This window comes from Hoplias malabaricus, chromosome 14 (genome assembly GCF_029633855.1).
Source record: "Hoplias malabaricus isolate fHopMal1 chromosome 14, fHopMal1.hap1, whole genome shotgun sequence".
NCBI lineage: Eukaryota > Metazoa > Chordata > Actinopteri > Characiformes > Erythrinidae > Hoplias > Hoplias malabaricus.
The window spans coordinates 16,221,618-16,237,280 of NC_089813.1; the positions used below are offsets into that span (position 1 = coordinate 16,221,618).

At 38.0% G+C, this 15,663-nt stretch overlaps 1 protein-coding gene across 2 annotated transcripts in view; it reads right to left on the reverse strand.

The window, feature by feature from the left end:
• The window catches only part of LOC136665649 (ERC protein 2), a 259,064-nt gene extending 246,986 nt beyond the window's left edge, over window positions 1-12,078 (reverse strand). For both annotated transcript variants that reach the window (XM_066643294.1, XM_066643293.1), the window contains exons 1-3: window positions 11,970-12,078; window positions 7,760-8,096; window positions 6,243-7,112 (exon numbers count right to left, since the gene is read on the reverse strand). In XM_066643294.1, coding sequence (XP_066499391.1) covers window positions 6,243-6,926 — 684 coding nt within the window. In that variant the 5' untranslated portion in view covers window positions 6,927-7,112; window positions 7,760-8,096; window positions 11,970-12,078. The remainder of the gene's footprint in view (window positions 1-6,242; window positions 7,113-7,759; window positions 8,097-11,969) is intronic.
• Between the last annotated feature and the right edge of the window lie 3,585 nt (window positions 12,079-15,663).

Sequence of the window (15,663 nt, forward strand, 5' to 3'; positions counted from 1 at the left end):
ATCAAAATTGTTTTTCAGTGACAGACAATTGCTTATATCAGAGAGGAAAAAGTAGGCTACTAACATCAAGACTGGTTAGCAGTTAGCATGCATTTATGAACCATTAACCATTAACAGACCTAATTTTCTCAAACTGCAAAAGGATGATTTTACTTACAATTTCCTGGCAAAAGTGACATTTCTACTAAAACACAAAAAAAATATGTGCCAACTGGAAAGTCCAAAAGAAATCTAGCTGTCAGTACTTTATTTAAAAAGGAGCCATCCACAGGTAAATATAATGTAAAATACTATCCTTTCCTTTGAATGAGACACATGGTTCTGCTTGATTAAAAAGCTATTTTAAAACAAGGAAATACCTAGCAGAAACATTTAAAGAGCAGCTCAAATAAAAACAAAAAGATTTACCTACTTAGAGGATTGTTCCTAAATGTGAATAAAATGTGTTATGTGTGGGTCAATGTCTTCTTTGGGATGGGGATTTTTATCCATTTCTTTTATATTAGCATTAGCATGAAAACTTTAATGCCCTGTGAAGGACTGGCGCCCCCTCCAGGGTGTACTGCGCCCAATGATTCCAGGTAGGCTCTGGACCCACCGCGACCCTGAACTGGATAAGCGCTTACAGATAATGAATGAATGAAACTTTAATATTCACATTGAAGTCAAAGTCTGCTAGGTTACATTATCTATATTCAGGAAATATATATTGCGTGGAACTTGATGCTCTTTTCAAGACAGATGTATAGTGTCAGTATGTTTCATCATTTTTTTTCACGTAGCCCTCTTCACTTTACTGTCATAGGCATTTTGTGCTTGTATAGAAATCCATATGAAAAATAATTTAACTTGTTATAAAATGACAAAAAAAGTGTCCAAAAAATTAACACAGTAAAATAATTAAGCTCATAAAGTGTAATTTTGTAAGTTTTTCTGCCTTGTGAAGGAGGCATCAGGCTGTTAACTTTCCTCCCACACAAACATTGCATTCTACTGGACACATTAATTGTATCCTGCAATTGTGAGGCAATGCAGCAGACTTAAAGCCATTAATCAAGACTCATCTCTCTATTAGAAAACTATAAAAGAACAAGAGCTGAACAAATAATGAGGCTAAAGAGGATGCGCTGCCTCCATTTGTCAACTTTTGAAGCCTATAATGAATTCAGTAATAGGATATTGAATTTGAGCATCTACTCAAAGAGTGTACACTGTGTGGGAGGACTGCTCAGTGTAGCGTGCCAAAACACAGGCTTCACCAGCCCACAGCTCACAATGCCAGCCTGTTTGTGTGCGTATGTGTGTGTAGATTGTATAGTTGAGCTATTTTGTCCCTTTAGTCTCGTTCCCATTTTTCACTCTTTAATTGTTTTAAATCTAATCAATACTTTGTTTCATGCCTAATAAACCTCATATATTCAATAAAATTTGATGATTACTGTTTTATTGAATCACAGAAATGAAACTTATCTGTGTTTGTTGTTGTTGTTGTTTTTATTTATTATTTGTTTTACCACTTCACACATATCTAGCTTAGCGGAAAGCTAATTTGGGACTAATAATTATCTTTAATTAACATCATATGACATTGAACATTGGGTTTTGCAGTTTTCACAGCAAGGTGTGTCATTGTATATTACTTAAACAATCAAGTATTCTTGTGATTTCTAATGACTGTAAACCAAAATAATGTTAATTTAATCGAGCACATGTATGCCTGTACAAACCAATGTATTGATTGTGCCATGATAGCTATGTGTAATACAGGGCTTAAAACTACTGAAGTCTAACAATAAATACTACTGTTAAAACTAAAATGTAGCTTTCTCTTCATGTATCTTAACAACTGCAGATGCTAAAATAGCAACTTCACTTTATTTGTTTTGATGTGAATTAAAAATTATATTAATCGACATGCATTTAATGATACAGCATGGCCTTACTGAACATGCCTCCAAACATTTAGCAGGTTCAATTTTTACAGAGAAATAATAGCAAAATAAATATGGGAAACATCTTTAAATGAACTTGCTATACAGACGATATTATAACCTTTAAACAATTAAGCTAAATGTAGCTACAAGCTAAATGTAATTTATATATAAACAATATGTAGTCAGTCAACTATGTCATGTTAGGAATCCAATATTTTGGGACCTTTTGTGTGTGTGTGTGTGTGTTATGAGACTAGTGAAGCTGACAGATGAAAAAAAGCTTAATACCCACCAGCAAAATTTTGACACCAAGAAAATTTTGGTTGACTAGGGAAAATATTGTATGAATTCATTTTTTGGCCAAAGTACCCTGGCGCAAATCCTAAATCTAACCATCATAAGAAACCAGAACTAGCCTCAGATCATCATGACAAGGCAACATTCAACAACATTCACCAAAACACAGACACAGATCTAAGTCACATCACCAGTCCATGAGAACAGAACGACACACTGAAAAGGGACAAAATTCAAAAAAGTTTGAAGTTTTCTACGATTCACAGACTCTGGATGGAGAGCACATCTGTCCCCACGGTGCAGTAATTCTCATTCTGTCTCAATATTGATGAGTCTCACTAATCTGCTCTCAACCATAGAGTTTATGGTCCACTTCTCATTATTAGAACTCAGTGAGAGTACACCACACTTATACAGGCTGAAGAACAAGACAGTCTTTGCTACAACCCATCCTCTGTTCCAAACTGACAAAATTGAAGAGTTCTTAATGGCTTCTGCTTCAAATGTGTTGTTGTGAATAAAACAACAGGAAAAACACGATGCTATAAAGAGAGCACTACAAATATCTGGATAGCTCTCTATTCATAAGGTAGCAGCATGACTCAACAGAAAAATAATAAATGAGGAATCGAACAAAATTCACAAAGCAGGTCTTTGTTAAAAAAAAAAAATTAATTTGGCCAAATGTGAATCCTGTCCAAAATCTATTAATGCACCTCTGTCAAAGCAGTGTATTCCCTTTCCATTTGTCTTATGAAGGCTCTTTTGACTGTGCTTCTTTTATTTGCTAAAAAGCACATCACCAACTAGACATGACTTTCAAAGTCCAAGCCATGAGTCTCATTACTACTAATTGGATCAATTACCTTAATTATCTTAATGGCTCTTCATCAACATGCGCCAAAAAGGCCTTTACAAACCGTACTGTAAACCTCACAGTGACAATGATAAATATGTGATACTCTCACTAGAGTGGACTTTAGTTTTCTGTACATTTTCTACCTTTACTGCTATTAAAAGCATGGAGCCTTTTTAGCCTGTTTCAGAAACCTGAGGATATTGAAGTAATAAAAAAAATGACTAATACGTGATATGGCCATGAGTTTGTATATACTCATTGCATACTTTATCTGAAATGAGGGGTATTAACAGCCTGCTCCTCTTTGCTGCTGTAACTACTTATAACACATTGCGAAGCCTTACAATAGATTCTGGAATATTTCTGTGAGTGTTTGCTGGTGTTCAGCCAGGACAGGTTTTTCTGATTTTGGATTAGTTCTAGATTACAATAGCCAATCAGACTCTTCCCAAGCATACTGAGTGGTGCTCTATAACTTCAGAGAATAGGGCTTTTATGACCCTCTAGCCACATTCGGCATGGTGACATTCAGCTGTAGGTACAACTGTGATAGAAAATTTAATTTCATACTTTTCTGTGGGGATTATATAAACTGCATGTTTAAAATGTAAGCTTTTGGCTCTTTTCCAGTGTATGATACCTTACCTTACTTACTTTTCAGGACCTGGTACTTGGTAGCTGTTTCACTAACACAGCCCAACCCCCCCTCCAAAAAAATATAGCCGGCACAGTCTCTAATGGGAACGATGGACTTTGGCATTACCCTGGCATTAACGTTAATCATTTTTTACTCATTTTGCATTCACGTTGTTTTTTGTGGGTTTTTTTTAACTGAATACAGCTCCATGCCCCAGATCAGACAGATAAGTTGATTTCTTTTGTTCCTCGATGCAACGTCCAGTTCTTGCTGAAGTCTTTCATCAGACACCAATCTGAGCTTTTGTGCCTCATCAAAATGGCATATTGGCTGGTTACGATTTGCATATATATTTCAGCATATTACAAAACATAAAACTTATATGGAGCAGCTGAATGTTTCTACATCTAACGTTTCTACATCTAACATATAATATAGCAAAGAAAATTAAAAATATTTACTTATGATGCAGTAGTTCTATGGTAACAATTAAATCCTAAGTGGTAAACAGGTGCCCAGTTGCTTAGATTGTATTTATCCTTAGAAATGAATATAAATAACTATATAAATCATAATACTACTGTGCATGCAACACTATTTTTTTAATCTTGTTTGGAAACCATGCTTTGTATTTTAACTGTAGTACACCATAATGTTCATTCATTCATTCATTATCTGTAGCCGTTTATCCAGTTCAGGGTCGTAGTGGATCAAGAACTGGAGGGGGCGCCAGTCCTTCACAGGGCAACACACACTCACATATTCACTCACACCTACAGACACTTTTGAGTCGCCAATCCACCTACCAACATGTGTTTATGGACCGTGGGAGGAAACTAGAGCACCCGGAGGAAACCCACGAGGAGAACACACCAAACTCCTGGTGTGGGGCAGGAGCGGGGCTCTAACCCACAACCTCCAGGTCCCTGGAGCTGTGTGACTGCGACACTACCTGCTGCGCCACCGTGACGCCCACACCATAATGTAATCATCACAAATATAATTTGCCATAACCAACCAAGGACTGGCCTATGGTAATTCCATCTATGAACAGCCTAAAACATTTGGGGGGAGGTGGGGAAAGTGCTTAAAGTTCTGCAGTGTCTCCACAAGTCCACCAACTCATCAGCGCATTATGTAGCAATTAACAGCTCAAAGTTTTCTTTTTTTGTTGTTGGTTTTTTTTTTCTTAAAAGAATGTCAGTGAAATAGCAGACTTCAGGACATGGTCTCCATGGCAACGGGAGGAGAGGAAAATACAGCTCGACACCAGCTGCTATCAGCTAAGGCAGGTGGGCGTGCAGGAAGTGTCTTCTTTACTCTGAACATTTTGAGACTTGATAAAAGACCTGCTTCTGTACTGAAGCTCAAAGCACAAGAACTGACATTGGAGCAGTCATTTTCCTGGCAGGGCTAATCTGCACAAATCAATCCTCCCCCCCAAAAAAAATTCCAATAACCTTTCTTCTTGTTTGACTCTGACTAATGGAATCAGTAGTACATAATTAGTGATTAATGTCAAGTACTGTAGTTTCAGAACAACTTGAGAATACCTGCAAATCAAATTAACTATGTAGTCTATGTCAAAAGTGACATAAAGCCATTTAATGCCATTTACTGGAAGTGAATGCTTTCTTCCATATACGAAAAATTAGTAATCTAAAGACTTAAAGGAACACTGGGCAAGACTTGTTACTTTTGCTACTTGTTTTCAGGACAGTGAAACTGTTGTCTCCTAACATGCTCTAAATGTTAGTGCTACAGGAGGACTGACTGAAAACAATGAGTTGGAAATATTTATGGACTTGTTACATACCACTAATTTAACCATGGAATACGCACGCAATGGCAAGGTTCATGAATGGTCAATTAATGTGCATTTACATGTTAATAAAAATCATAATAAATCACATACTACCAGTAACTGTCATGACAGATTTTATATTTTATAATTTAATATTTTATAGCATGACAGTTTATTTATTTTTTTGTTTATTTGTTTGTTTCTCTGTTCCTTTGTTTTTTGTTGTTTGTTCCTGTGTAATTCATTTTTACAGCACTATCCTGAAATAATGAAGGTGAAGGGGGGAGGAAGTGGAGGAATTGGTTAATACCCTCATCCAAATGGAACATAGTCCTGTTTCTGCAGTGCTGAGCCTGGATGAGTAAAAATACTACGTAGAGTTCCTTTAATTGTTGCACTCTGTTGTCAAGGGCTTAACAGGGGGCCTCTGGGGTCTTGTAGCCAAGGAAAAAATGGTGGCACTATAAGCATGAATATCAAGCATAGTTCACAGAAAATTACAATTTGGAAGAATTAATTGGAATTAGAAATGTTTCGCAAAAAAGGATAATTAATGAGCCTCATTCTATGATCTAACACAGTACGTGCCTTTGGCATTTGCATAAATTTAACCTTTCAGTTTGATGGTTCTTCTGTTGAAATGCCACTGTTTAAAGATGTTGCTCTATCCTTATGTTAACACCTTTATTTTAATGAGTGTGGCTCTCTTACCTGGTTTTCATCGTCCAGCACTCTCATCTGCTCCTTCAAGATGGACGTCTTAGCCACCTCCTCTTTCCTCATCCCTCGTTCCTTCTTAAGCTCTGGACTCCAGAAGCTCTTGATGCTGTTGACCGAAGAGCCCAGTTTGCTGTCCTTCACGTCCAACTCTCTCCTCAGCAGCTCATTCTCTCGTTGCAACTCCCTCAACTGCTCCATCAGGGATCCCCCATCTCCTCTGGCCACACCCCTCACAGCTTGCCTGAGCAGTGGAGAAGAAGACCCCTGGTGCTGCACTGAGTGAAGGTGCATGGCTCCATGATTTCCATACCCCATGGAGTCTGAGTGAAGATGGCCCAAGGAAGAACTGATGTTGGGGCTGCTGCCCATTGCGGTGGCCCGTCCTCCATAGGCTGTCCGGCTAGTAGCTCGCCCCAAAGTCATGGTGCCTTTAGGGTAGGTGGAGGAAGCCAGAGCCTCATAATCACTCAAGTACACAGGACCAGAGGCAGCATAGGCAGCATTGAGGGACTGGATATTCTCCATGGAAAGAGTTTTGCCACCACTACCAGACTTGCTGCCCCTGCTTCCCGCACTGACTCGCCGCTGGCCCATTCTAGGGGAGCGAGGGAGATGTGGGGATCCGGATGGGCTTGCCTCAGCATGGCTAACTGACCGTGCACTACCATACATCATGGGTGTAACCCTTAAAACTATGTGCTGTAATCAGTTAATAAGCTTTAGGTAACTGTCCAGTAGCTAGACCAGAAAATTATATTAACTGTCTACTGAAGGGAGCAGTTCTCAGATCTCCCTGCCCAAGATATTTTCTTGACTTACGTCAAGTGATTTCAGGTAGGAACAGGTAGGACCCACTGCAACCTTGATCAGAATGAAGAAGATACATAAATTAATGCATTTTCAGGTTGTCACAATGTCATTTACAGCCTTCATGTTTTAAGAGGCAAAATATATCTCAGTAACACAGAACAACCAAACAGAAGTAGTAGTGTTTTTGTCCAAATCAAAAAAATCTTATACAACATAACCACAATTAACCATATCCTTGAAATAGATCAACCCCACCATTATCAACGTTCATTCATTCATTCATTCATTCATTCATTATCTGTAACCGCTTATCTAATTCAGGGTCGTGGTGGGTCCGAAGCCTACCGGGAATCACTGGGCGCAAGGCGAAGACACCCTGGAGGGGCGACAGTCCTTCACAGGGCAACACAGGCACACACATTCACACCTATGGACACTTTTGAGTCGCCAATCCACCTACCAACTTGAGTTTTTTTGGACCATGTACCAGTATAAAAATACAGACCCTGTATTTATAGACCTAGTGATATCTCCTCATGTTTAAGTGGTCACTAGATCACTTTTCAGCCTTTCTTGGTACAAGTTTGTGACAAGGAACGCTGCACTTTGCTCATACTTTTAGAAATATAACTGGCTTCACAGAATTGGAATGGGTATTTTCTCTTGTTTTTGAATGGCTTCACAGTTGGACCACTTACTTTAAAAGCTTGCAGTGCCAGCTGTCAAGTTCATGCAGCAAAATTCAATAGTGTTGAACTGAATGGGGAATGATTTGTATTTCAGCATGCTCTGTCACCGAGTTTCAGGTCTCATCTAGTCTGCAGTGGCTTGATGTCAAGTTACCACTTTGTGTCATACATGGAGAGAAGTGCGTCATCTTGTCTCATTTGTTCGTATCCAAGAGCCAAGTGTCTGCCTGTGGTGAAACTATTCGCCAAGCATCGTCAGTCATAGCAGTGTAAGGGTCTTTCTCGCAGAGAGGTTGTTAATTGCTTTGGAGCTCGCAGACTCACTTCAGGCCATCTTTAATGCAATCTGGAGGAAGGAGAGAGAGAGAGAGAGAGAGAGGAAGAATAGAGAGGAGAAAAGAAAGAAAGCCAACTCAGCTCAATCAGGTTAAAGAAAGAAAGAATCAAGAACAACTTACAGAAATATGACCCTACTTACCCTGTTCCTGACTTAGATAAACAGCAAAATCTTGACAAAGCATTTTAACTGGGTTTTTCAGTTATACACTCTATGTTTTCTATGGATTCTATCTATTCCGGACACATGCCAGCACATACAGGGATAGAGTAAATTCAACATATGTATACACATAGGGGAACTGTTACATCTAATCAATTACCTTACTGATCCACAGATCTCAGCGTCTGATCTCTACTACTTACACACAGAGAAAGAGAGAGAGATGCATTCAGATATTCATTAACTCCTAAAAAATGTAGATCGCTGATAAATTTCCACAACATTTGCTAGCTCTCAGGTCTGTTTGCTTGTTTGATACCAATCAATGTGTTAAATGTGGTTAATATTGACTTATTTTTGCTGTTTTGTATTACTTAAAGTGGAAATATCCTCAAATTTGTGAGAGTGCTAATTACATGAAAGCAAGCACCACAAAAGTGCTACAAAACTAAACAGCTCTCGTTACAAATGAGTTTCTGGTGTAATTCTTACAGACAAGTTAAACCTCAGCCACATACAAACAAGAGCCCTTTTTTTACCTCAAACATACCATTCCACCTCAAAAATGCTGAGCTTCTGAACATAAACAAACCAGAGAGAACTGCAGTTCCCCACAATCATCGATCATCACTTTATTCAATTTCAGCATTGCTGTTGGAAAGAAACAAACAAGACCCTGTCCCCCACAAGTTTCCCCAGCTCGAATCTTCCCAGGGGACTCTTTCCAGTTGGCCATGAATTATCAGATGATTGTACCACCACTACTGGCTCCTCTCAACACAAAGGAGCAGTGGTTCTACTCTGAGCTGTTTCCCACATTGCCGGGCTCCCCAGTCAACCAATCACAGAGGGTATAGCACAAAAGCTCAAATTGGCCAAGGCTCATAGGCAAGCATGAAGAAGATCAACTGGTAAATAGAGATTCCCTCTTTACCACTATGGTGCAGTAAAGCCAACACATTACTAGAGGCAGCCTCACGACCCCTATTCCCATCACTTGTGGACAAGACCCCAGACACTTAAACTCCTGCCTTAGATTCTTACTGCCTACCTGAAGGGAGCATGCCATCTTTATCCAGTCAATATACATGGCCTCAGATTTGGAGGTTATGATTTGTAAATTGCTCATGGAGGCCTCAATATGAGGAAGCCAAAAGGAAAACAACATCTGCAAAAAGTAGAGATGTCTTCTTATCGGAGTGTCCAAAAATGTCTTCAGGTCAAAGAATATGACCACAAACTCAATCGTTGACCTTTGGTGATCCGGTACCAAGTACATTTACGGGCAACCTTGTGTTTCAACATGTAGTTATGGACAGACTATGACTAGCACAAGTCATCCCAGAAGGTCCCCAACAAAACAATGGGAGGTGCCCTTTCGGAAATGATTTGGGGGCATCCCCACAAACTCAACAAATCTGAATCTATGGGTAACCAGGACAAACTCCAACTGCACGGCTACCAAACCAGAGACTCTGTAGTATCCCCACACCTGTCCGGCGCCTCTCACCCTGTGCAACTCCTGAATAAAGCCTACTACTCTTTACACAAGTTAGAAAAATTTCTCTTTAGCACAGACAGAATAACGTGAATAAATCTACATAAAAAGTACTGTTAAACTCCCACTCTGGCCATCAATTTAAACTCCAAAAACCTCAGTTTTCACAATTACTTCAGAAAAAGTATCTTATATAGATATAGATATATGAAATTAGTTCTCCACTTACTCCTTCACAGCTCACTTGTAGCTCAAAAGCTTCACACTGCAAGTTGACAGTTGTTTTCCTTAAATTTGTGTCATAAGAAACCCTGGCTGCATTAATCTGTTTGAGACTGTTGTATATTTTAGTCATGATACGCATTTTAGCAAGGTTAAGACTTGATTTTCTCCAGAGAGTGTGTTTAAAAAATGAATAATAAACATTACAACGCAACACATCTCTATTAAATTGAATGTCTACTATTGTGGGGAAACTCTGTTCTTAGGTTTGTTTGGGTTCAAAAACTCTGTGTCTTTTAAGGTGGAATGATAGGGAAAAAATGACTGTTGTTCGTATGTAAGGTTTAACTTTAACTGTACATTTGTATTCACTGTTTGAATTACCACAGAAACATGTGTATCTCGAGTTGTTCAGTTTTGTAGCACACTGGTCTGTAACTTACTTTCATACAGTTAGTGCTTTACTGAACTTAGAGTTCCATCTACAGCAAAAATAAGTCAATATTACGCACCTATGGAGCAGGAATAGAGCAATATCCTCATCTCGGTTCATGTTTTTCAAAGTTTGGATGTCTCTTTGTGCTTTTTTTTTGTTTTTGCCATGGGAAAAGAAAGAGTGAGAAATCCTAGCATTCCAGACAGAGAGACTTTTTTTTTAAAACCACCTACAGACACTGGGGCTTTGTAAACACATTAGTCCGGTTTCAAGCTTGCAAACAGACTGGAGAGCTAGCAGATGGTGAGCAAACATGCTCAGATTTTCATAAAAAGCATTATTTGGTTACAATTGTGAACGTGGTCATTAAAGTTGGGTTTGTATAGGTTTAAACTGTTGTAAACCTTTCATAATATTCCTCTGTCTTTCTTTATACACTAGGGACCTAAATCCTCCTCTATGTTGTGTTTATAGCCAATGGTCAGTATTATAAAGTGAAAATGGTCAGTAATTCATACAATGTTTTAAAAAGACAGATCAGGAATAACTACAACTAATAGGGACACATCTGAACCAATCAAAACACACTCAAATAATACAGAAAAATGTATATCTACGTGAAACGATGGGAAATGCTCACAGACAGCTAGAGATGAGCAGACGGATCTGCGTGTGAAATCCCTCCTCTTAGCTAAAGTGATTGGACAGTGATGTCATCTAAGTCCACATGGACTGAGGGACAGGATAAAGACTCTGTCCATCAGCACAGATGTCAATCCCTTCAAAAAAAAATAGGAATAATAATAAAAGCTCTACCCGCTCAATAAATGTCCAAACCTGGCACTATTCAGAACCCAACAAGTTAACCAAATCCTCATGGTCCCAGTGAGTTGCAGTGATAACAACAACAGAAAAGTTAAATATGTTGTTGGCAGTGGATTAATGCTTTATCAAGAAAAGCGTTTGCAATTCTTGTAGTTTTGAACTAGGCTAACGCTAGGGCTAAGAGGGTAACATTTGCTCCAGGATGTGGGTCGCTGCTGTCACCACAATATGAAGATATAAGTGTCTTTCCCTCACACTTCAGACCAATATTAAGTTTGTGTGTGTGGGAAATGTTCTCTGTTCTATTTCACTTGGTCATTGCGTTCACTTTCAGCGGTTTGCATTCTTTCCTACTGCTCTGGCTCGACTTTAACGGTTAAATGAATACTTTCAGGCAGTTAGCTAGATGCTGACAGGGTGACTTTCACCAAACCAGCCAGAAATGGCACAAAACTTAATCTCCGGAGCCACAAAAGTGCTCCTACTTCCGAAAGCCCTCGTCCTAGGAACACAAACATAAACCTCCTTCCCGACCACAGCGCAACAGTTCTAACGGTAGAGTACTGAACGCTGTATATGAAGCAGCATATACAAGGCGTATAAACACGAACCCCCGCCCCCCACCACCCGTACGGACCACCAGCCCTCCTCCAGGCAGCTTAATCCCCCATATGCGCTGCTCCCGCAACCCCTCATAAGCCGAAGCTGAATTCTGAGCCATGGCTTCGCCGTCACCTACCAGCAGCGGCGGGTCTGAACGCGCGCCATAGCCGCCTGAGGTAAGCCGCTCCCCCGCTGCGTGTCCGTGGTGTTCCCGGGGACGCTGCTGCGGGACGGCGGAGAGTCTGTTAAAGGGACAGTGAGGGAGAAAAAAAAAAAACGGGCGCTCAACGGGGAGGGCGGTTCTGTCCATCACAGAAAGGCGGAGTTAAGGCTCCGCTTCAGACAGCTGCCGTGTGAGGCGAGGGACCCGCTGTTCTGAGGTGTACATAAGAAGCAGTGTATGCTTACCATTAGCTAGCAAGTCAGTAAAAACATTTAATAAATGGTCATATTAACTCATTTCTGTGTCTCTGACTACGTTATTTTCTATTAGAAATCTACCTAATCCATGAAAATACATTACAGCACTACTTTCATGTACTAGGTGATTTGATAATATTGTATTTAGTGCCACAAAAATAAACATTAATAAGATTTCCCACTTGGGAGTTAGCTCCAGCTAAACAAACTTTGCAAAATCTATAGTAAAATATCTATAGTCAAATCTAAAAATGGTGAGTTTTGTAGTCACAGACTGAACCTTGAAGTATCACTATGAGGCAAGTCTTAAAACCCATCAAGATGATGGGATCACACCACAGCTCAGAACTCTGAAAGTATGAAAACTATATCCTGAAACTGGACATTTGTTGGTTAATGTTTAAATTGCTTAACAAGTCCACTGAGGTTGGCATTAGTTTGGTCAAAAGATTCTCCTCACATTTTCAACAGACATTCTCATTTCAGTCAGGCTAAAATAGTCCAAATGAAGGTAGGAATGTGGCAAATATCCTGCTTCAATGTTGGTAAAAAATATTTTAAAAATAATTGTATCTAAATGTGATAAAAATGTATTTTATTTAAAAGTTATCATATTAAAGTAACTCAGATCATGTGGCTATTATTTAACTATCTTGTTTCCAGGGTTTACAAAGCCATTACTTAAATAATTTCACTTGCTTTAATAAGTTGTGGCCCTGTCATCATCAGGCCACCATATATTAAATCGCATTCTTCACACATATAAGTCATAGATCCTTTACTATTTTAAAATATTTTTTATTAATACATTCATTTTTAAATAAATAATTTATTCAATTTTCATTCATACATAATCTGTAACCACTTATCCATTTCAGGGTCCAGGGCATGCACTGAATCACTGGATGCAAGGGACAATCCCTGGAGGGTGCATTTATTAATTAAATAAATTCTATTTAAAAGTTCTGTTTAGCAGCAAATCTGTTGAGTGTCAACAGTAAATAGAATATAAGATTTTGTTCTGCTGTCTGTTCAGCACTGGATAGCTCCTCTCTGCTGGTTTGGGGATGCACTATTATCTCTGGCCAAAGAGATGGAATTTCTGCACATACAGGAGTTCACCAATAATTCTTTACTTCAAAATCAAAGTTATAAAACAAAACCATATTTGTTCAATAGCTGAACCTTCTGGTGTCACGAAATATGCTTCAAAACAATTAATTCATAATATTTAAATGAATGGCTTTTTTCCATTTTGCTGGAAGCAGTCAATGCTGAAGAATATCATGGAAACCAATGTAATTTGCACTTCAAAAAACAAATACTGGCACAGGTCATAAAATGCAAATTAGTCTGCACTTAAAAGGGAGACTAAAACAGACATTAAAGAGCTGATGCATTAAGTTAATTGAAATAAAACATGGTCCCACAAGAAATGCCAGCTGAAACATTATTATTATTATTATTATTATTTAATATTGTTTTTCAATATATCCAAAGACATTGTACATGTAAAGAAACATAAGTAAAATTATTAATAAAAAACAAACACAAATGAAATAATGTAGAGTTCACAGAGTAAAAAAGGAATGGATCAAATTAAACCTGAAAATGTTTAATTTTCTTTAAAAGAGATGGGTTTTCAGTAGCTTTTGAATGATAGGAGAGAAGATGAGGCTTGTATACAGAACAGGAGTATAGGTGAACAGGAACAAGATTCCAGTGTTTAGGACTTGCTAGACTAAAACACTGTCTCTCCTAGATGAAGGAACAGGGAATAAATTAGTGGCTGGGGTAAATGGAGGGTACACTTAGATGAATAAGAGTGAAGGAGGGTGGAAAGGTAGGTGCAAGACCTTAAAAACCATAATATTAATTAATTAATTCTTTCATCTTTAACCATTTATGCAGCATGACATCATGTCTCAGTGTGAGTAAATGTGTATATAATTCACATAACAGTAAAACAGGAGACCATGTTTCATGATAAAACTGGCAAGGTGGAGAACATAGATAATGAGTACTGGGCCAAGGACTAGACCCTGAAGAACACAAAGTGAGAGTCCAGATTGATTAGACTTTTACTTGTTAATAGCTACAAACTGTTGTCTGCAAATATAATCTGATTTAAACCAAATGGTTCCAAAGCAAAATGTCATGATGTGTGGTGCCAAAAACAATTGAGAAAAGTTATAATTGCCCTTTCAGAAGGAAATTCAAAATGGAGTACGGCAAACGATATATGATGTTCACAGTCAGACGAAATGTGGTGAAAGTATAAACAATATTGGTTATAAAAGGAAAATATGGGTAGATCCAGGGTGACATGAAAGCATTTGGTTAGAAATCTCAAGCCAATATGGAAACAAACAAACAATCAAATATATGTAAATCATGATTATGATATGATTATCAAAATTAGCTGATGAGAACATGGGATTTATATATAACAATGCCAAAAAACAAACAAATTTGCACCTAAAAAGAAGATACCAAAGTGGGTTAAAAGAAAGGAATCATGGGAGCATGGATAATTGTGATAATTCTGTGATAATTCACTTTTCTTGTTTTTATTTATTTATTTAATTATTTGGTTCTATTCTACAGTCCAAATATAACATATAAATAGCTGGCAGAATAAAACAATGAAATTCCCTCACTCATACTATTATAATATAGAACAATTTTAAATGTTTGGACAGTTTTCTCATTCCAAAGACTAAAAATAGGACTGTTGGTTAAAAAAAATATTTTTCAGAATGATAATGCACCTTGCAACATAGCAAAGATTATTAAAGGTTTTCTTCAGTTAAGGCACATCAACTCAATGACTTGGCCAGCAAACAGTCCAGATCTCAAATTTATGGTGGAAATTTGGAAAATGTCCTACAGAGCTCATCTGTCAAGCACTATTTCATTAGCATGGCATTAGCATTAGAGAATTCAAGCTTGAGTAATGATAATGTTTACTTTTGTTGATGATTGTGTAACATTTCCTATTATTGATCTTGGAAAAAATGCCACTGATTCAAATACTTAAATTTATTATTTTAAGGTGTGATACAAAATTAAAAAGCTGAGTGAACATCTAAGTACTTTTGCTAGGTCTTTTACATAATGGGCTCCTCTACAGCAGCTGGTTTTCAGTCTCAGTGTCCTGCTCATTTTAGAGTTCCACAACCCATCCAGTCTACACTAATAAACAATATAAGCAATCCTGCCTACAACAAACGTTAGAGTCACTGTTCTATAGAAACAGTTATATATATAAATATATATTAAATGTGCATGTGTATAATAATTTCTTGTTTTATAATATTTATGTATTTTCTTTTTTACTTGGCTATTTTGACACTCCAACTGAGGAGGGTGGAGTGGATGTGTGAGTGTTTTAAGAGGACAACTTCCAG